Genomic DNA, 23061 nt, shown 5'->3' with positions numbered 1-23061 from the left:
GGGTGCGGGCAGGGGTGCGCGGTGCGGCGTGCCCTCCGCAGGCCCCGCCAGCCGCCTGTTCTCCTGCTTTGCGAGGCGGAATCACGCTGCCGACGGTGCCCTGCTCCGCGCAAAACTAACTCATTAATATAAATCAAATAATGGCGGGGGGTGGGGGGTGGGGTGGGGAGAGGAAGGGTGCGCGGCTGCTCATGAGTTAAATATAAGTCTCTGACTGTCCTGAACAAAGCGACCGTCCCCTTGGGAAGGGTGACGTCTCCCCAGTAACGTGATTGCTTCTTCGGAAGCAGAAACGTGTAAACGCTATAAAACGCGGCGGCGCGGCGGGCAGCTCAGAGCGTGCGGCGAGACGGAGCTCTCCTCTTCTTCCTCCTCCTCCTCCTCCTCCTCCTTCTCCTCTGCCGCCGCCGCCCCGCCAGCCGCGCAGCGGGACAGGGCGCAGGCCCCCCGCAACGCTCCCCTCCGCTCCGCGCCCGCCCAGCCAGCCCCACCGACGGACTCGCGGCTCCGTGAGTAACTTTCCCTCCGCCGCAGCTGCAACTTTCCGGCGGATGAGGAGGGTGTCCCCGTCCCCACCTCCCCTTCTCCCCTCCCGGACCTGCAGGGAAGGCGCCCCGGCCGTCGGGTCGCGGAGAGCGGGTCTGACCGCCCAGGGCAGCCGGGGAGGGACCCTTCCTTTTTACTGCTTAAAAACTACGTGTATTTTTTAAGGTCGTTGAGCCCGGGAGCCGCTGCCCCCCGCACCGGGCCGGGGGTCGCCTTCGGGGGTGCCCGCTCTCCCAGCCCGCCGGCAGCAACCCCGCCACGGCGACCCCGCTGCCGGCGGCGTCCCTCGGGGCCGGGGCCCGGGCCGGGGCCGGGGCCGGGGCCGGGGCCGGTTGCTCCGCGTGGCGAGGCGAAGCCCCGGTGGCGCCGCGCAGGGCCGGTGGGTGCGGGCGGGCCGGTGGGTGACGGCTGCGCTCTTCCCTCCGCAGGTGGCGGCCATGGAGCACCGCGGCGCCTCCCCGCTCCTCCTCGCCCTCGCACTCCTCAGCGCCCTCTGCTGGCGGGCGCGGGCGCTGCCCCCGCGGGGGGCCGCCTTCCCCCCCGTCCCGCGGTAAGGGCCGCGCTCCGCGCCGCGTTCCGCTCCGCTCCGCGCCCCGCCGGCCCGCCCGGGTTCGCCCTCCGCGGGGAGGTCGGGGGGGGGGGGACTGTGAGAAGCGCCGATCTTCCACTCCGCTCTTCCAACAAGCGCACAGGGCGGCGCGCCCTGCCGGGGTGCTTGCTCGGGAGCTGGCGGTCGCGCATCTCCGCGCCGAGACTTCGGTCAAGCGTGCCCGGCCAAGTCCAGCCGGTGCCCGCGAACCTGCCCTTTAAAAGCCTCCCGAGACACGCACGCACCTTCGGAGGCCCCAGCAGCCACACTGCCCCACGAGCGGGATGGCGGTGACCACCGTACCTGTAGATGGCGGAGAGGATGCGTGATAAAATGTGCTGCGGGGCGTGACGCACGTCCATCAAAACAGCCTCGGCTTTTCTTGTGGGAAGGCTCCTTTATCTCCGAAGTTCGGCTAGATGGATGCATCTCTTAAAAAGCAGAGACATACATAGGCAAAATCGAACATATTAAAACCTCCTAAATCATGAATGAAGGGCAATGGTCCGTATGGACTGATGTGTAGTTTTTGTATGCTGCACACTTTGAATTGTTGAAGTTGTTATTAGTTGTCTAACTAAATTAAATCAGATGGCAGAAAGGTACGTTTTACATTTAGGTAAGAGGAACATAAAGTGTAAAAAGACCAATGAAAACCGGTATAGCAAAACAGCATAGTGACTGATTTTCAAAAGGTATGACTTCAGTTAGTTTATTTTACACAACTTTACTTTTTTTACCAGACAGAAGTCTTACATGCCTCAGACACATAAGTAGTACTAATAGTTATAATGACTGTAAAATTACAAGGCCAATAGCTTATCCTAGTTTTAGTGTGTGATTTTTGCACATTATCACACGCAGGGGTTTACTATAGCAATGGGAACCTGTTGTCTGCCACAGAACATAAAAGCAGCTAGAAGAAACCTCTGATGCCAAACTACTGCTATGCAGTCAGATTGCCCTTGATAAAATGTGACACATCATAAGAAACAGGAGTTTACGAAAATGTGAAGTAACTGTGAGTTGGTTTATACAGAGCAATTGCCGTGATACATTTTTAAAAGATTAAATGTGAACCTTTTTTAACTTGCAACTAGCAAATTAATTTAAACATGAGAGAATAAAAACACGTAGAGATACATGACTGCACTTCATATTTAGTTTGAAGTTCTTGAGGGCGTATTTACTTTCTTTAGAGAAGGCCTAAGAGCTGTTTCATACTGCATTTCAATGCACATTTTAAGTCTTAATTGGAAGGTAAGTACTTCACAGGAACTGTTTTCACTGTGCATGGGTGGAGGCTGGTGATTCCATCCATCGTTTATATAAAATATAGTTGTTATGAAAAGCTTCATGGTTGTCACTTGAGCTATAATTGCCATACATTACGCACTATTCACTGGAATAAATTGTGTGAGATGACAACGTATATCTAGAAAGTATGCATTAGAGAGAGGGATCTGTTATGTCGATTACTGTATCACTGAGCATGGATTATACCTGAAAGTGATTTTTGTTTTATCTAGACTACTTTAAAATGCCTTACGGATTAAGGTAAGTAGATGTGCATTTTGACACAAACCAGAATGTAAGCTGCAGTGAAGTGTTGCATGTCCTCAGCTAACTGTACTTCACATGGGTTCCTTCTCCAACAGATTGGGAAACAGAATGCCATTTGATGGAGCCAGTGAACCTGACCATGCCCACGGGTCATTAAAGTCTGAATCAGACATTTTGCAGAACACGCTACCTGAAAATGAGAAATTCTATTTTGATCTGTCCAGAATTATTGATAGGTGAGTTTCTTTATTATCATAAATACAAATGGTGATGCACTACTTGAATTATGCCAAAAGATCAGTCACATTTTCAAACTAAGAAATAGGAAAGGAAGAATCAATTACAGAAAAAAACCACACGGCTTCTGGTTGAATACTGGTAGCACTAGGAATGTCTGCAGAAACGTTGATTGCACTGACATTCTGGTGTGATGAATTCATTCACTTCCCAGGAAGGGCTAAAAAGTATATTGTGAAAAGTTGTTTTATGAAATTAGCTTAATTTAATATGTACAATAGATAACTTAAGGAAAGCAGTATGTTTACAAAGTGAACATTATCAAAATGATATGAACCCAGGTTGTATTGTAGAGTTTATTTATTGTCCATTTCAGAAATGCAAGGCATGCTGATGGAATTTTCACCAGCGTCTACAGCCATCTTTTGGCTAAACTTGCTGTGAAGAGATATCTGCATTCGCTTATTAGAAAACGAGTTAGGTGAGGTGACACTTACATTAGGTAGAGTTTTTTCCTAGCTGACTTCATTGGCAATTTTTTACCCTGTATCTAAGTTCTCATTTTTGCTATTTAGGGATAATGAAAGAGAAACTGATACAATGATGGGGGAGCTGAAAATCCTATATAACAACTTAGTGGTATTTGTTACGAAATGAATACGTTACTATTTATTCCTGATACAGCTGTGAGGGGTAGAGCAACAGACACTGCACATAGCACTAATAATAAATACTGGCAATATTGTAATGATTATCACACCAATTTGCTAATTTTTTTCTCTGGTAGTGTTTTTACTAGCTTGGCAAATGAATGGCAAAAGTAAATACAAAAAGTAGTCAGTACTTACATAACAGCAGGGGAATGCTCAATGAAATTAAGAAACGGTTTACAGTGAAAACAAACATGAAGGATTTTTTTCCTACTGTAGAACATATTGCCAGATGTTTGGGAAATCTGTATTATAGAATGGTTCGAAAAAGAATGAGGCAAATCCGTAGACAAGGGATCCGGATGCAACTTCCGGACCAGGGCATTCATAAACTAATGGTCGCAGGATGCTGGGAAGGATCACTGTATACTTCCCTTGTTTTCATATCCCTAAGCAGCAGCTACTCGCATTCTTGGGAACGGAATAGGAGAATACTTTGGTCTGACCCAATATGACAGTTCCTTTGAGTGCCTACTTCATATGCTGAAAAGCTGAGTGAAAATTAGGTCCTGCATTTATGTCAATGATGCCTTGTTCCAGAACATATAGTGCCAGTTTCTCATATGCCATAAACTACCATAGATCATTTAAAGCAGAACACACTAAGGCTTCCCAAGATCATGCATGAAAAATAGGCCTCCATGTTTGGATTTCACAAGGTGTGTTTTGTCTCCTTAAAACACGCATGTGTAGCTATGTATGTGATGCTACACTCTTACTTTCCTCAGAGGCAGGCTCTGTCCTCACTGAGTTCAATATGAACAGTGACCAGGTCCTTTAAGAGCTTGCAGTGACTTAAACCAGTCTGCACCTTGCCATTGTACTAAAATATATTTATGCAAATGATAGAAATCAGAATAAAGTCAGTTTATTAAAAAGAGTAACCTGGGCTATGAGAACAGACGGGAGGGAGTTGTGAAATCCCCACTCAGCCATTTGATCCTGCAGAATCCCTGGGACAGGGACTCTACAAATCATTAAGTATGGATCCTAATTGCATGGGCCATGGCAAAGTTGAGCAGGACAAAGAAATCGGTGGAAGGTGTGCCCAAAAAGACTGAACACCGATCCTTAGAATTTGATCCGTGTTACTAAAGTACATAGTAAGCAATCGAAGCAGTGGCTTCTTTTCAACAGAAGAAAGATCCAAAATCATAGCTGGAAATGAAAGCTGAAATGAAAATTTGATGTTACTTAGCTAATCAATATTGTAAAGTTTGTTTCACTCATTTAATGATATCTTCTCTCAAATGGACATCGTCTATTATTTTTTTCTTTGTAATTGTATTGCCAGCTCCCAGGACAGTCCTGTCAAACGCCACTCTGACGCTGTCTTCACTGACAACTACAGCCGCTTTCGAAAGCAAATGGCTGTGAAGAAATACTTAAACTCAGTTTTAACTGGAAAAAGAAGGTACTACAAGAAAGCAAATATATATTATTTCCATACTTGTATGGTATTAAGACAGAAAAGATTTATACCTATGTATGTATACAGAAAGGACAAACAAAAGGCAATGAACATTAATGACATTATAATGTAGTTTATAACATGGTTTTCAAATACAGACAGCATTTTCTTCCAGACTCGAACAGACACTACAATCAGATTAGTATAAAAGAATAAAGAGGAGACGGCATCTGGCAATTTTAAAAAGCTTCTGACAGATTCTTAAAATGGTTTTATTTATAAAAAAGCCTCTTAAGGAAAAATCCACAGAGCTTTGGAACATATGCAACAATTTTATAAAGAAAATGTGCTATTTGTTGAAAATTTGCCTTTAAGTAAACACATAAAATGAAAACTTAGAAGTCCCAGAAATACCATATGTGCTAATCAGTATAGGTGAAAAGTGGCAGCACATGTTTTTATATATGAGCTTATATTCTGTTTGTATATTCACTCATTTAGACAACTGCTTTTAAATATCATGTCTCTTCATCCATTAAACATGCTATTTCATGTGATTTAAAACACTTTGGTATAAGTGTAACAAAATGCGCAATAGCTACAGTTAGAAGGCGGCTTCGCTTGCTTGTTTGCTTTTTCTTCTGAGAGCAATTAAACTTGTTTCTGATCCACAACAGCCAGGAAGAGCTAAACCCCGCTAAACTTCGAGATGAAGCAGAACTTCTTGAACCTTCCTTTTCAGAAAACTATGATTCTGTAGATGAGCTGCTGAGCCACCTCCCACTGGTATGCCCAGATTTTCTTTCCTCTTTCTGTCAGAAAAGCAGAATCATCTAGGAAAGAGCCATGTTCCATGAAATGTTGCATGTTTCTATAAGGGATTGTCTGAATATAGTAATCATTTTAATAACAATAATTAAGTTATCCCATGATTGCTGTTATTGAAAATTCCTAATTAAATGGCACTGTTAATAATGCACCTAACTCACTTGGGTGTTTCAACTTGTGTGCACTGCAGTGTAAAACCAGAATTGACTCATGTTTAATTACAAAGATTATTATTTCTTCAGAGAACAAACTCAAGGATATTTCTTTTCGTTAAAAAAAAAAAAAAGAGCTGCACATTTTGTGTAACATCTATTTCATTAGAAGGGAGTTGCCCCTAGAACTGAGAGGATCAGCAACACGAACCCTAAGCATTAAGAAAGCACTTGGCTCCCATCCAAGGTATGCTGTAGAGGGATCATCTGACATGCAAATATTGCAGTTACTGTTTTCCATTTAGCTACTACTGTTTTTCTAAAATCATTCTCAAATACGTTTCTTTGGTTTACTGAAATGTAAACCCTTCTACATCGCAGCACTTGCACGGACATAAAATTGAAAGGGTAACGTAGAAGTGAATCGGGTTTGGTATCCTCAAAAGCATATTATGAAATTGATGATAGGATGGTTTTTGGCATTCAGCTGCATCTCGACTACAAGTAAGAAAAAAGGCTACTCTTGAAGATAACTTTTTTTTTTTGGGGGGGGTTAAAAGAAAAGACATTTCTCCAAACTGTTGTTTCCTTCCAAGACTGAAAGAAAATATTCTTTTCCTTTCCACAAATGTGGCAGTTCCTCTAAAGTTCCCAAAGATCAGAAAGGAAATAAACTGCTTATGCCTCAAGGAACAAAACAATTTGTAAGTGATGGGATTCAGGAAAGAAATGTTCTTTCTAGACAAGATTATTGCAAAAATATCTGCTCCTGGATTTTGCACCTTCTAAAACTGCTGACATTGACTAAGTGAGAGACTAGTGGTGCAGCGGGTCGCGGGTGTCTTCCTGGAAATATTTTCAGTCCTTTCCTTTTTTATGGACTGTACTGATGATCCAGATCTCCCTATAGGTGAATCGCTTACTCAGTATTGACTATTACTGGTCATTTTATCGCAGCGCCCAGTTGCTGATGTAGTGCGTATCAAGCAATCTGAATTCGTGTATCCATTTCAAGGATGCAGTTGTTTTCCAAGTGAGCTGTTCTGCGCTGTAGACCAATGTGTAGTAGCATTTTTGCCTAATCCTTCAACCTTTCTTCCTCATCCTACAGCCTTGTCTGCTGGCTGTAATGCCCACCAAGCTCCTGAGAATAGCTCCATCTCATGCTTGTCAGTCCCAAGCAAGCAATTGTTTTATATCAAGTGTTACTTCTTGTCTGTGCTCTGCTTTTATACACCTCATGATGCAACTGCTTATGAAAATGACTTAAAACATGTTTCTCCTTTGCTTTTCAGGACCGCTGAAGAGCACCTGGTAAAGTCTATGACAAGAACAAGCTATTTTTGAGTTTCACATAGTATTTCAAAGAGATGACTTTAGTCATCAAACCAGAACAAATATGTTGTGAAGTGAAAGTTGTGATATATTTGTTTCTTATGTAATAAAAGTTGATATTTACATTGTAAATATTACTCTAGAGTTCTCTACTGAAAGCTGTACATATGGATGCCAGTTTAACTCATGAGACGTCTGTGAGTCCATATGCTGTAAATCCTTTACTTCAATAAATTCATTTGAAAATGAGTGTGCAGCTGAAAAGAACCCGTCATTACTAATCAATTGCCTTATTTTAGGTGTGGTACAACTTCAGATAAGCCTGTATGGTAATAGGGATACATTTCCAGATAGCTTCAAAAACAAGTGTAAAAACATGAGGAAAAGAACGTGCAAAGCGTGTAAAACTGCATTACAAAGATCTCTGAAGGTTACTGCCAAGCAAAAGGGAATGCTTTTCTAGCAGCTTACCAAGCAAATAGAGAAAATGAAAAAGCATTAAAAATTACTTGACCTCCAACAGCATCTTTCCTTCCTGTTCACATTTTCAATATTTCACAATATACAAATTATATTAAGACCAGAAATGTATCCTTTATTTTCAGTTGTGTTTTGGATGCTCTGGAGCTGACAAAGCACGCAAAGAATGCTATCCCTTGATTTGTTTGATGCCTAAAGTGACCGGTTATTCTACATTTAATTGTCTGTAGCTTTGATGATGAAACTATTCATTATATATAAAATAGATCCGAAGACACTTTACTATTTTTTCAGAATGAATGTAATTTACATATGCAGACAATAAATCATTTTGTTATCATGGCAAACTATTACTGGTTTGAATCAGTGCTACAGGTACCTGGAACAGTAGAGGTCCCAGTAAGTGCTGTCTCTACTATAGTAATAGAGGAAGACATTATTTTTTAACTGAGGTATACTATGTTATATTAAAAAGACAAGCAAGTAAGCCTCCAGTCCCCATTTCTTTAGCTTTATATCATGGTGGGTTAGTATGGAACTGGAAATTTACAGCTGATTCACTGTTGCTGTGAATCAGAATCTGGTTGTATTTTATTAAAATTATAGATTTAATAAATTGGACCATTTTCTAAAGAATTATTTACCGTTGTAAGGACCGATAGTTCCATTGCAGTAAGGGAAGATGGTGGTACTGCACGGACAACATATGAAATGCATATTCATGCATGATACCAGCCATAACACTCCCATGATTCCCCTCCCACCTCCTAGAAAGAGATGAAATTTGAAGTAGAAAAACTTATCAGACCTACTTACAAGTTCAATTTGGAATTTCAAGTATATTTATATATCATACATATGCACACATAGACAGTGATAAAACTGATTTACAAGTTTCACTTACAAGTTTACTGTTCTCATTTAGAAGGAAGCTTCAAACATGATAAAATTTGAGATTTATGGAGACTACTTCTCATAAATATGTAGCCTTCTGATTTACAATTTTTTTGAATATTGGCAACTGCATGTCAAAAGAAAACCAGCTTGCACAGATCAGATGCTATTACTGCTATTTCTGTCTAGCCTTGACAGAATTTTTTTTAGCCTAAGCCAATGAATGATTCACAAAAATTAGACATAATTTTGAAGTCTTCTCCTGAAAAGTGGTCTTCTAATGGTGGTCCACTCTCAATTCCTATCTTATTATGAAAATTTGAGCGCAAAAGTGGCTTTGGAAATACTTGAAGGATACTAACAGACTGATGCTATAGTACTTAATCTGAAATTTTCTTCAGTGTAGTTTGAACTTTGTTAGGATTTCTGTGATAAATAATCTTTAAAAAAAAAGTGAAAATATTAACCAGAAGCAAAGCTGCATATGGTCTTCATACATAGAACTCTGTTTAGATATACATAATATTCACTCACTCAATTTAAAGTAACAAAAATGGGAGTGATCAAATTTTTTACTCCGTATTTCCAGAAATCCTTATTTTTTTTTCTAAATTTGCCTTTTTTTAGTTATTTCGAGTTACCAATAAGGTACCTGATGGAAGAGCTTGTCTTCCAGTCTAATGTTTAATCTCCCCAATATTTTGTTCTCCATAGAAAACTGTAGAACCTTAGAACATGGATTTTCTGTTACAATGGAGATGGAGTGAAAAAAAGGACGCTTATTAGGAAATCATATATATATGTATTATAAAATGCAAAATTAATACCCTCATTGTAATAACTAAAATAATACTGTGATAGCTTCCTCAGAGGATTAGCAAATAGAGACAGTCTAAAAGGCATGCTAAATTTTATGTACATTTTAGCAAAACCTAGCACTGAAAGGAGAGCTACTAGCCTCCAGAATAATATACCTGACTTGATACTTGTGTTAAAGTTATTTTAACTTGTCATAGCAACTTTTGACATTCTAGGACATATAAAGCCCAATTAATACACTGAGACTAGTTAACTGTGGAAGATGTAACATTGTTCACCTCAACTCCACTGGCAAGTGGTTATGGTAAGGTTAAATGATAAAATTGAAGAGAAAATTGCAACATTTCACTGAATGAGACAAATCTTCACTCTGTCAATGAGTCTTGACACGTCACCAATCTTACAACCCATCTGCAAAATGTCATGAGTGGAATCAAAGTGTTGCGTTAATTAGGAGAATGAAAGGGACAGCTCCAAAGAGAGTGTCAAGAGGACTGCTAGGAGTAAAACAAATACCCGGGAGATTTAGAAGAGCATCACTGGCAGAGAGAATGCGACCACTCGGGAGGAAGGAATAAAACTGTGAAGGGCTATTGGGGTATATGTTAAAGAAACGTCTCACCATGTTTCTCCAGAATTTCACTTCTAACACAGGGTAGGAATACCTGCAATCCTAGAGGATAGAATCATTATTTTTTGTTTTATTGAATGGGGTTTGCTTCTCGGACCTACCCCATGGAGCTTTTAAAGAAAGGGACAGAATCACTCTTAAGTGCATCTTTACCAGCACTGGAAGGGGATATTTTCTGGTCCTGAATCCACAGAGAAGATTTGCATGCTTGTGTGCATCTGTGCAATCATCACCCACTCAAGAGCAATCCTCAGGACTGTGAGTAAGACCATGAGAATTACAAAAGTTGACAAAACATTTTAAAATTACAGCTGGTAAAAACACATTAAAAATGAATAAAACCCTAATAGCTCCTCTGATATTTTAAATGGGTTTGAGGGGCTATGAGTATTTGTTCCACCTGAAAGTCTGAGACAAAATTTCTGTTTAAAAATATGAAAATGGGTAACTTGGATCCAAAGCATAGGTATAACTTCATGTATAGGAATATTGAATTCTCCCCAAAGACAGACCTTTCAGGAAGAGATGTATGTATACAGGAGCAATTTATTTGCTTGCAAGGCATTAGGGAAAGGTAGATGGAAAAGGCTGTCTATTGCATCTTGTGATACTACCTATGCTTTCCACTACCTCTTTTATTTTTCCTTATTTTCTCTCTCCCTCCTCCGCTTACTACAAGCTTCCCCACTCTTGTTAATACTCCCACTTTTGACTTGCAAAGCTAGTGTATGAGTGTATACCTATGTTTTTGAGAGGAACAATTACAACAGTCCTTAAATTTATGGTGCAGCAATCTAATAACTGCCAGCCTTGGTTATGGAGATGAGTATTGCAGGGAACCTGGCACAAGCAGATTTGCAGGAGCAACCTGTCCTGCTCACAAACAGCCCCTGGCTTCCCACTGGAGATTTCCCATTTGGTTTGTGACTGGCGCAGAAGGCTGACCTTTCCTTGGATACATCAAACAGAACATGGGGCCTCCCGGGGCTTGCCTTGGCTCAGGCAACTACAATATTTTCAGCTTTTCTCCCTTCTGCTTTGGAACAGTCACAGACAAATCTCTTGCCAGGTTGACAAGCTGGTTTAGGATTGGAGGTAGGAAACTAGACACCGGTCTTTTATATCAATCTTTACAAAAGTCTGAAAAATAATTTGATGCATCTTCTGCTTCTGAAGTAGACAAACAGGAAAAGTTTAACTTCAGTTTTTTACGCAGATACATGCAGGCCACTTAGGAGGGAGGGGAAAAGACAGCTTTCCCTTGCAAGGATAAGTATTTTCAATAACTTAATTGATCAACATTTCTAAATAAAAATGTGACTGATTATTCAAAGATTAAGCTGAAAGTGACATAAATCATAATGGTACAGTGAAAAAGATAATTCTCTTATCTCTATATCAACATTGTCATGGTGAGAACAATATTTTCAATAGAGCATGTTTTTGGGAAAAAATGGGGGTTGTTTCAATAATGAGGGGAAAAAAGGAGAAAAAAGATCTTGTCTTTCCGCACTGAGTGAATTATTTAATACTAGATAGAGTTTTGCATAGGATAATATGCTTAAAAGAGTGTACGTGAGGTTGGTGCATAAGACCCATTTTCTGGATCTGTTCTGGAACGGTCCTGGACATTTAGAAGCCCTATTTCACGTTTCAATGAGACCACAGCATCTAAGAGCCTAAGTTATTTCCAAATATGGGATATAAATGCTTTTAATGTGTTGATCCTATTACTTAATGGTTGTCAAGTCAGAATTTGCTCTTATCCAACACATATCCTCTTTTTGGTGTGGGGGGGAAAGCAGAAGAGAAGCTAAAACAGTCACTGTCTCCTATTGTTAGATGAGATGGATCAGTGAAGACCTTTCTACTTAGGAAATGTACACAGAGCAGCAATTTTTGCCAGTAGCTTATGAAATAGCCAGGCAATTGACTGGGTAGGACAAAGACAGAACGATCTCTAGTTTTGCTTGTAAAATTACCTGATAGTGCTGCCACTTGGCCAAATAGTAGGAGGTGTCAAGTTCTTGCACATTAGATTTTGATAGAGAAGAAATAATTTATACGGGGCCTGGGTGGCTCCCAGCTGTTTGCTTATTTTATATACTATTGAACTGCTTTTTACTGGAAATGGTCACAACTATGTTTGACAGATGCCTTATCACCATTTGTTGCTATTCTAACACAGCTCTTCATCTTTGTCTTTCAGCCAATCCCTCTTCCCATAATCACAGCCAGAACATCTGCACACTGTTTTAAGCAAGCAATTTTGCCTCTTATTAGGGAGCATAGAAAGCAAACTGCTGTATTCTAGGAAGACTCTTCATGACAAAGCTAGGGATATATAATTTATGCAGAAAGACTGAATCTTGCTTAAAAAGTAAGAAGAGTTTGAAAAATTCTAGATTTCGTGCCAATGGTTTCAGTCCCATCTGGTGATTCCTTCCAGAGCACTGCATTGCGCTTGGCATTACAAAACTGGTGCCAGAGCTCTGGTCTTGAGCAGTGAAGCATGTAGTAAGAAAGAAGAAACTAGTAAATAGAGCATCTTCGGCCATAGGCTTGCCAAGCTAGAGAAGAGGGCTTTAAACTAAAGTTGCTGGGGAAGGGGAACCTCAATCCATCCCACTCCTACCAGTTTGATGCCAATGCCAGCAATAGATGCCCAGAGCCTGGAGAAGGATCACAGGTCAGCAGGAGAGCACCTTAAGAGCAGCACAAGAACCCCAGCCAGTAAGACAGCTTCATCAGGAGCCCAACTTAAATGCCCCTATGCAAACGCACGTAGCATGGGGAATAAACAAGAGGAGTTAGAGCTGTGCGCACACCTGCAGGACTACGATCTTATCGGCATCACAGAGATGTGGTGGGACGGCTGCTACGATTGGAGTGTTGGGATGGAGGGATACAGACTCTTTAGGAAGGACAGGCAGGGGAGATGAGAAGGGGGATGTCACCCTCTATGTCAATGACCAGCTGAAGTGCATGGAGCTCCGCCTGGGGATGGATGAGGAGCCGAACGAGAGCTTACAGATTAAAGGGAGGGCAGGGACAGGTGATATTACGGTGGGGGCCTGCTACCTGGAAGAGGCCCTCTATAAACAGATAGGAGCAACCTCACATTCACAAGCCCTGGTCCTCATGGAGGACTTCAACCACCCCAATATCTGTTGGAGGGACAACACGGCAGGGCATAAGCAATCCGGGAGGTTCCTGGAATGCATTGATGATAACTTCCTTCTCCAAGTGGTAGAGGAGCCAACAAGGAGAGGTGCTATGCTGGACCTGTTTCTCACCAACAAGGAGGGGCTGGTGGAGAATGTGAAGCTCAAGGGCAGCCTTGGCTGCAGTGACCATGAAATGGTGGAGTTCAAGATCCTTAGGGCACCGAGGAGGGCGCACAGCAAGCTCACCACCCTGGACTTCAGGAGAGCAGACTTCGGCCTCTTCAGGGATCTGCTTGGTAGAGTGCCATGGGACAAAGCCCTGGAGGAGGAGGGGCCCAGGAAAGGTGGTTAATTTTCAAGGATCACCTCTTCCAAGCTCAGGACTGATGCATCCCACAAAGAGGAAATCGGGCAAAAACACCAGGAGGCCTGCATGGATTAACAAGGAGCTCCTGGACACACTCAAACACAAAAAGGAAACCTACAGAGGGTGGAAGCAAGGACAGATAGCCTGAGAGGAATACAGAGAAATTGTCTGAGCAGCCAGGGATCAGGTTAGGAAAGCTAAAGCCCTGATAGAATTAAATCTGCCCAAAAGGGGTGTCAAGGGCAACAAGAAAAGCTTCTACAGGTATGTCAGGGTTAAAAGGAAGACTAGGGAAAACATGAGCCCTCTCCAGAACGAAATGGGAGACCTGGGATATGGAGAAGGATGAGGTACTCAGTGACTTTTTTGCCTCAGTCTTCACCGGCAAGTGCTCAAGCCTCACTGCCCAAGCCACAGAAGGCAAAGGCAGAGACTGGGATAATGAAGAACCGCCCACTGTAGGAGAAGATCAGGTTCGAGACTATCTAAGGAACTTGAAGGTGCACAAGTCCATGGGACCCGACAAGATCCATCCGCAGGTCCTGAAGGAACTGGCGGGTGAAGTTGCTAAGCCACTGTCCATCATATATGAGAAGTCGTGGCAGTCTGGTGAAGTTCCCACTTCAGGGGAAACATAACCCCCATTTTTAAAAAGAGAAAAAAGTAAGACCCAGGTAACTACAGGCCAGTCAGTCTCACCTCTGTGCCTCAGGAGATCATGGAACAGATCCTCCTGGAAGCTCTGCTAAGGCACATGGAGGACAGGGAGGTCATTCAAGACAGCCAGCATGGCTTCACCAAGGGCAAGTCCTGCCTGACCAACCTAGTGGCCTTCTATGATGGAGTGACTACATCAGTGGACATGGGAAGGGCTACATTTGTCATCTATCTGGACCTCTTTAAGGCCTTTGACACGGTCTCCCACAGCATCCTTCTCTCTAAACTGGAGAGGTATGGATTTGATGGGTGGACTGTCAGGTGGCTGAGGAATTGGTTGGATGGACGCATCCAGAGGGTAGTGGTCAACGGCTCAATGTCCAGATGGAGATCGGTGACGAGTGGTGTCCAGCAGGGGTCCATATTGGGACCAGTACTGTTTAATATCTTCATCAATGACATAGTGGGATTGAGTGCACCCTCAGCAAGTTTGCAGATGACACCAAGCTGAGTGGTGCCATCAACACACCTGAGGGACGGGATGCCATCCAGAGGGACCTGAAAAAGCTCGAGAAGTGGGCCTGTGTGAACTTCATGAGGTTCAACAAGGCCAAGTGCAAGGTCCTGCACCTGGATTGGGGCAACCCCCAGTACCAATACAGACTGGGGGATGAAGGGATTGAGAGCAGCCCTGCCGAGAAGGACTTGGGAGTACTGGTGGACGAAAAGCTGGACATGAGCTGACAATGTGCGCTCGCAGCCCAGAAGGCCAGCCATAACCTGGGTTGCATCAAAGGAAGCGTGGCCAGCAGGTCGAGGGAGGTGATTCTGCCCCTCTACTCTGCTCTGGTAAGATCCTACCTGGAGTACTGCGTCCAGCTCTGCAGCCCTCAGCACAAGAAAGACATGGACCTGTTGGAGCGGGTCCAGAGGAGGGCCACAAAAATGATCAGGGGGATGGAATGCCTCTCCTATGAAGAAAGGTTGAGAGAGTTGGGGATATTCAGCCTGGAGAAGAGAAGGCTTCGGGGAGACCTTATTGCAGCCTTTCAGTACTTAAAGGGGGCTTATAAGAAAGATGGGGACAAACTTTTTAGCAGGGCTTGTTGCAACAGGACAAGGGGGGAATGGTTTTAAACTAAAAGAGGGTAGATTTAGACTAGATATAAGGAAGAAATTTTTTACAATGAGGGTGGTGAAACACTGGAACAGGTTGCTCAGAGAGGTGGTAGATGCCCCCTCCCTGGAAACATTCAAGGTCAGGCTGGAAGGGGCTCTGAGCAACCCAATCTAGTTGAAGATGTCCCTGCCCATGGCAGGGGGGTTGGACTAGATGATCTTTAAAGGTCCCTTCCAACCCAAATCCTTCTATGATTCTATGATTCTATGAAATGTTGAGATAGAACAGGTGAAGATTGTGTCTTCAAAAAAGTACTTTGTGTTAAACCTAGTTTATATATGGCTTTTTATTCCCTGTAGATTTAAGATTCTCACTTTGAGAAGAAAGAAGGAGTCACCTCTTGCTGTCAGAGGACCTCACACCTTGCAACTCCATTCATTAACTTAACAAACTCCATGAGGAGCACGTATGGGTTGTTTGTCCCCTAATTCTGCTGCTGCACGGCAGCTTCTGGATCTAGTGACTGTACTAGTTGGGAACCTTCCTTTAACTGGCAGCCTAAATGTTTGACAGACACCTTACTAACCATCTGTTACCATGCTAACATCCTCATTGTAAGAGTACCGTTACTCTTCTCAGGGAGTTGTATTCCTAGATGTATTTATAGACTGCATTTCCCTCCCAGCCTTTGCATTGTTAGGCTAAAGAAACAAAATCTGTCTTGTCTCATCTTGTAAATGACTCTCCATTTCCAAGACTGTGCTGGAGCCCCATGCCCAGTGGGGTCATGTTCCAGAGTGAGTTTAACACTCCTAAATTCCAGTTTACCAGATGCAGCTTCACTTTTGAAATTACTAGATGACTGTGAATGTCTCTTCTTTATTGCAGTCATTTTGAAAAGTGACTAGTGATTTTGAGGGCCTCTGTTTTGAGAGCCTTGGAAGAGTTGATTTTTCAGTCTGGATAATTTTTTTGTTGCTTCTCAAACGTTTCCGAGTTTCCAAAAGCTGAGGAAGCAGGATCACCTAGCACTTGAAATCCCTTTTTTGGGGTGGGTGGAGGGGGAGCCACTCAATCCAGTCTAGGAAAGGAAAGGAAAGCAAAACTGGGCCCTTAAACAGACAGATGCCCAAGTTATAAGTAATTTCACCTGGATCTCTGAATGTATCCTTTTATATGGCTATAGTCTGTATTTTTTAATCCAACTTCCTTATTCCTGCAGCCAAGGGAGATGACAAATGCACCCCCTCATGCTGCCCGTCCGTCATCTGCGATACTGGGCAGCCGACTGACAGCAGTAGCACCCCTGGCCCTTTGCTGGCTTTTGCCAGCTTAAGGAAGGGGAAATGGAGGTCAGTTCACAGTAAAACCCTAGCAGGTTATCGAGGAGATGAGGCTAAAGAGAGCTATATGTCCTTTGACTTGCTCTGTGAGTAATGAGTGGTATAGGCTACATACTGACCTGTTACCGGCATTAATTCTTCAAAAGGAAGAAGGAAGAGAGCCATGCAAGCACCCATTTGTGTATTTATGTCATGTATACTAAAATATTATGCTAAAGTGTAGTGCCAGTAACGATGAGGGGCTGAGGGTCTCCTTTCATCCATAGCTAAAGGATTACAACAGGGATTATCTTCTGGATCATTAGTCTACTGCTGTGCAGGAATAAAGAAATCCAGCCGAGTGGACTACTTGGGTCATTGCTCTTTGATTTATGATTCATTCTCTGTTCAGTACAGGTGAGAATACAAGTGCTTAATGTACCCTACTTTCATAGAGAAGGAACTTGGGTCTGTAAACATCAAATTTAATTGGGCATTGCACGTTCTGTAACTTTCAGGCTCCATTTAAATGTATTGTCCCAAAGAATGGCTAATTCAAAATTTCATTTCCCTGGCCTTAGCCCAGTTGAATAGCTTTTGCACATTTACAATATTCTGAAGGGTTCTGGAATCATATATGAGATAATTAGGTTTCTTTTCAGCGATGGAACAAACAGAACTTCACCTGGTAAAGTCAGAATGACATTTCAATGGGACTTTTTCTTGGCTATTCTTTATAAATATGTTTGCAGGATCTGATTAATAAATAAGTGCATGGCCAATAGGCAATTTATCTCTGTAATAAGGATTAATCCATATAAATGTTCTATTTTATATTTCTAATTACATTACCACTTAACAATTCCCTGAGATAGATCTATCAGAAATTCTGCTTCAAAGACGTACTGTGTTTTATACTAATTTTATGTTTGCTGAATAAACTTCAGTGTAAAACCAGCATGCTACATAATTACCAGGCATACAGATTATTAAATTATTTTCTATTAAAAAGTGAAGAAATCAATGAAGGAGAACTGCCTCAGCTTTACTCTGTAGCTGCACTGGTAGACCACAGTGCAAAAGATTATGGTTTCAAGGACTTCTACACTGGCTCTGGTAAAATTTAAAGCAGATTTTAGGCTTCTGTAATCTAGGCTGTTAGATTACACTTTGTAAGAGCTGTACATCGATAGAGGAGTTCTGGTAGGCTCAGGAACTACAGTCTTCCAAATTCAGCCCATGACATACATACAGCTTAAAGAGTTTTCTTTTTATCTAGCTCTGCACCAGTTGAAGACCTCTTTATAAAGTGGATTTCCCACTTTATACAGTGGAGTACCCACTATTTTTTTAAGCTTCTTTGTATTACTGTATATAAACAAAGGAATTTGAAAGAGCATTTCATTGTAACTTATCACATAAAATCACAGTACAAGTATGACACTACAAGAAAGAGATGACTTTGTGGAGTATTATTCATTGTGGGAGAATCTGCTGCTGAAAAAATAAGAGCAATCCAAGTCCTTAGTAATTTTTAAATTAAATTTTATACTTTATTTAAGAATTGTTAAACATTTAGATATTTTTTCCAGTTTCTACATTATCATCTTCAGAAACAGAGGCTTGGCTTGTTTCCTGAAATTTTTGGCTCAAATGTTGCAAAAATCTGGTTTCTAATGCTTAGATGCACTAGATACACACTACAAACCTCTTGGAATAATTACCCAGATATGACATAACTAATAAGAAAAATTAATTCTTTTTTTTTTTGCTTTTTGAGCTGTTTCTTCTATTACAGCTGTTCAGAAATGTATTGATTAAAAAATTTCATTCAGACAAGAGTTTTAAGTAAATTATACAAATATTAAGTTACCAATGACAGCTTGTCTAGCTGTCATTTTTCCTTTGGGTTCTACAGCTTAGATACAAGCTTAAACTGGAACATATTGCTAATGTTTTGCACAAGGAAACAAAATAAAACCAAATAAAAGTAAATGGAAAAAGAGGTTATGCTTTATCTGTACTTGGTAGTGGTAGAAAGTTTTAAGCTGAACCATTCAAACACACATACAAAAATTTATTTAGACTTCTCAAAGCTGGTTGCACTCTAACCCAGGCAAATGAATGTTTTCAATCTTGTTTTCCTTTTACTAGTATTGACTGCCAGCAAAGAAGGACTCCAAGAGACTGGATTTTGAAGAGTGTCTCAAATAACTTGATTTGGTTAGGAGACAATTTGTTTAATTAATGAACCGCTCATCTCCAGTTTAGAAAATATTTGGAGATTGTGTTGCAAGCAAAGTATTTTCCAGATACACCATTATCTTTCTACTTTGATAAAGGACCCAGCACATCTATGACTTCTCTGAATTATTGTGGCTTACAGAAGTAAACACTGCATTCACAGCCTGTCAAGGCATGTGGTACTTCTCTGATGTTGAACAAATGTCACCCCTTCTCCAGTCATACAATCGATGCACCCACATCTTGGATGGAGGACACTGTTATTATTTATGTCAAAAATAATTGTGTGGATGTACATATAATTATTATGATTATGATTTCATGTGTTTCCTGACACGTCATATTCCTGGTTACATTTCTTTTAGTTATGGAGATCTTCAAAAGATTTCCTTAATCCTATAAACATAAATAGCTGTGCCTATAACTGTACTATGTAATCAAAACCACTACTTTTGTATTTGTTCATAGAGTCTTATATTAAGTACACAATGTATATATATCAAAAAAAGAGTAGTTTGGTGAATCGGATTTTTCTTTTTATTTATTTTTCTTTTAAATACAGCTTCAAAATAAAAGGACAGCTTAAAGTTGATATAATTTCCTTCCATAATTTCTGTAATTTCCATAATTTCCTTCCTTTCCTTTTTATTCCATCAGGGATAAACACATAGGAGAAGGAAAGCTATTTAAACAAAAAAGATAATGCTTGTGGGACACAAGTTTGTGTAAATTAGCAAAGAATAAATTTAGGTGAGAAATGAGATGAAGTTTCTAGCTACCATAGAGCTGAAATTCTGGAAGTATGTTCCAAACTGAATTTTAAGCTGGTACTTCACAAATTTAGTACATTTATGAATTTGGTAATTTCATATGGTTTTCCAGTGATAGCAAGGACTAGGTCTTGGACATCCAGGGGATCTGAGTGCTATAAGATAATCACATATCAGCAAATAGTACAGCTTTTCATTATGGATGTCTGTTATTTGGCAATCTCTAACTGAGTTTCATTTTGGTGTAGATTTACACATACAGAGAAACTTAGATGGTTGACAATATTGCAACTGCATTGATTTTACTTTTCTAAAACTATCAGTAAATGCAGAGATGTGGAGAATACTTCCAGAGAAAGTGAAATCTCATACATATAAAAATATCACTCAAAACTAAGGAAGTCTACATTTTTAGGTAGAAAAATGGAACACATATTACTATTTTCAGTATTGTATGATAAATCAAATACCATTGGGAAAATGTGCTTTGCTGCATGTTTATTAACTCACTCAATGTACACATATATACATATATATATACACACACACACACGTATATATACAGGCATGTATATTCCCACAGACAGTTGCATACATAGCTGTTTTTCTAATTCTTGGCAGGTCTTGGACTTCCCAGTGGAAATGGCAATCAGATGAAAAACCTGCAGCATAAAGCATAAACACAGTTAATCTAAACTTTGTTTCTTGCCACCTTCAGGTTCACTATATCATTGAAGTGTGTCGCTATATCACTGGAGTTCACCTTTCATTACTCTTTAGAAAATTCCTTATAAAGAAGTGTACATTTTTTTCTGATTTTTTTCCTTTGGGTTCCACAGGGAGGAATGCAAAAATTGAGGTCTGGATTCCCTGTAGACTTCATAAGTCCAGGCAAGGTCACAGTTGTTGATAAACAAAGAATATATGACTGGCTCTATAGATCTACAAAACCTGAAGATATATCCTGATCACATATGATTTTGTTCTTGTGAACCCAAAAAAACTCTGACACTTAGGAAAGGGGGATAGATATGAAGATGGAATAGATCACTGATTTTACGGTAAGCCAAAGAAAGGCCCATATAAGGAGAAAAACTGAACTGAGTCCCATTCAAGAAAATGAAAAATACTGTGGATCAGGATCCAAATGTGCCATTTTGATATGCTAAGAGTCTTCTGTAGAGTGCTATTCATGAATCATTTGCTAAACAGTTGTATTGAATTAGTATATTAAAGAAAACAGATACCAGATTTAGCCACACATTCTGCTTCTAATTGTATTCCCATTTGCATATCACAACTCCATTGCAATCACACAATATATAAATAATACATTGTGCCAAGTAACACCTTTAAACTTGAAACTTATGTCATAATATGACATTGTACAAGAAAAATAATATCCAAATAGTATTTAATCATAGCAGTCAGGGTGTTAGGTTAATCGAAGTCCATTTGATAGACCTCTCAGAGAGTTTCAATACATTTAATAGGAAGGAAAAGAATTATCAGGTGAGTCAGTCATCTCAAATTATTTCTCATTTACAGTAGTTTAGGATTTAGGACATGTTAATTAGTTTAGAATGAAAATTCCTGCCTAAGAGCTAGTTGTAACACACAGCCTCTGGCTGTACTGAAGTTCACAATAGGTCCCTACCACAAGATGAGAAATTATTCTGTATCTAAAATGGCCTCTTGACCTAAAGAAAGATCACAACCACGTGTTTCTGGGATGATTCACATGCATAATTCAGAGGTGATTAGTTGTACTGGTTTCCATACTCCTCAAGGAACAGGAAAGAAATAGAGAAATTAAGAGAGGGAATGTAATTAATGAGCAATGAGGACTGTTAAAAAGGTAGGTCTGATTGCAGCAAGCACCTGGGAAATCTATTAAGATCACAATTAACTTGTTATTTCATCCAATCTGGAAGAGTTCAACTTGTTATAATGGTACTCCTGGACAAGGCATGATTTTATGGATGGTTTTATTACTTTAAATGTCAAGTTAAGCCCCCAAACTAAAGGAAAAAAAAAAATCCAAATGCCCTTTCCTTAGGTGTTTTTCTCAAATTCAATTCCTACTGAATCTGAATCTTTTCTGAAACCTCCAATATCTGCTAGCATAAAAATGCTGCTCAACCACGCATACAGATGCCTCCTCTCCTGTTTGGCAGGGATTTTCTTAGCAGGCGGGCTGAGGATAAATATCACCACGGCATTCCCTTAAGAACATTGCATTAGCGTGCATTACAAGAGTTTAATGGAGACTGACTCGGATCATAAGGGCTGCTTGCCTCCTTTGAGATCATAAAGTACAAGGGTTGTACTCCTCCAAGGTACAAAAGAAATTACTACAATTCAGTTTGCACATATAACATTACCTACTCCGTGATAATTCTTTGCAGAAACAGCTTTTATTAGATAAACTCATCTACTAAGATTCCAGTGCAAGAAGGTTTTTCTTAAAGTTTATCTGGAATGTGGAACATGAAAGAAAAAATTAAAAAATACAGAGAAGCATGTGGTAGATTCAGTTTTTGCATTTTACAACCTGCTTTCTATTTCTTACGTTTAAGATTGTGTTCAGAAAAAAGTGGAAGGTTGACTTTCGTTTTCTGAAGCCTCTATTTAATCCTTTAGCTCCATCTGAGATCTTCCCATTAGTCTCAAAGTACAGGTCAATGATTTTTACATAGTGCAAAGACAGATTAAGGAACACACTTCAGTTCTATAGAGAATATATCTACTTTTTCTTCAGTCAGCCTAGAAAGAGGGGGAATTAACAAAGCAAAGACGATACATTAATTTTCTCTTACAAAATATAGCATATAATTTGAAGGAACTTTATAATATTATCAATGAAAATCTTTGTTTAAAAAGTTAAACTATATGATGATACTAAAATGCATTGATAATATTTTCCTTTGATAATAAAATACATCAACCATTCTTGCTAACTATAATCATTTGTTCAGATTTCACTGGTATTTTGTATGTAATACAAATGTGTTCTTACCTGCACCAGCATACTGGAAGAGGAAAGACAGAAAAAGTTTCAATGAAGCAAGCAACAGAAAAAAATCCCTCCAAGCCTTCCACTTGACATCTGGCTCAGCGTTGGAAAGGAAATAAACATGTATTATAGACATTTGGCTAAATAAAGCCACAACTACAGCTGTTATAAAAACTCTGTGGAAATGATGTCTTTGAAAATTG

The 23061-nt window shown here is 40.5% G+C and overlaps 1 protein-coding gene across 2 annotated transcripts; it reads left to right on the top strand.

Annotated features, from left to right (window-relative positions):
- Positions 1–276: 276 nt before the first annotated feature.
- VIP (vasoactive intestinal peptide) lies at positions 277–7620 on the top strand. Of its 2 annotated transcripts, XM_075148126.1 has the most exons (7): positions 420–509; positions 975–1096; positions 2794–2934; positions 3312–3416; positions 4940–5059; positions 5734–5842; positions 7332–7620. In XM_075148126.1, exons 2-7 carry the CDS (start codon positions 984–986, stop codon positions 7338–7340), a joined length of 597 nt encoding a protein of 198 aa, XP_075004227.1. In that variant the 5' UTR covers positions 420–509; positions 975–983; the 3' UTR covers positions 7341–7620. The 2 variants fall into 2 exon arrangements, with proteins under 2 accessions (XP_075004228.1, XP_075004227.1); XM_075148127.1 differs by lacking the exon at positions 3312–3416 and having other exon boundaries at positions 277–509.
- Positions 7621–23061: the final 15441 nt, after the last annotated feature.

Source organism: Calonectris borealis, chromosome 3 (assembly GCF_964195595.1).
Source record: "Calonectris borealis chromosome 3, bCalBor7.hap1.2, whole genome shotgun sequence".
Lineage (NCBI taxonomy): Eukaryota > Metazoa > Chordata > Aves > Procellariiformes > Procellariidae > Calonectris > Calonectris borealis.
Note: the sequence above shows the minus strand (reverse complement) of the source record. Positions and strands in the feature narration are given on the sequence as shown.

Coding starts and splice junctions, on each gene's coding strand:
- VIP (XM_075148126.1), top strand. CDS start 984: ATGGAGCACCGCGGCGCCTCCCCGCTCCTCCTCGCCCTCGCACTCCTC. Junction 1,097..2,793: donor GCCTTCCCCCCCGTCCCGCG/GTAAGGGCCGCG, acceptor CTTCTCCAACAG/ATTGGGAAACAGAATGCCAT. Junction 3,417..4,939: donor CTTATTAGAAAACGAGTTAG/GTGAGGTGACAC, acceptor TTGTATTGCCAG/CTCCCAGGACAGTCCTGTCA.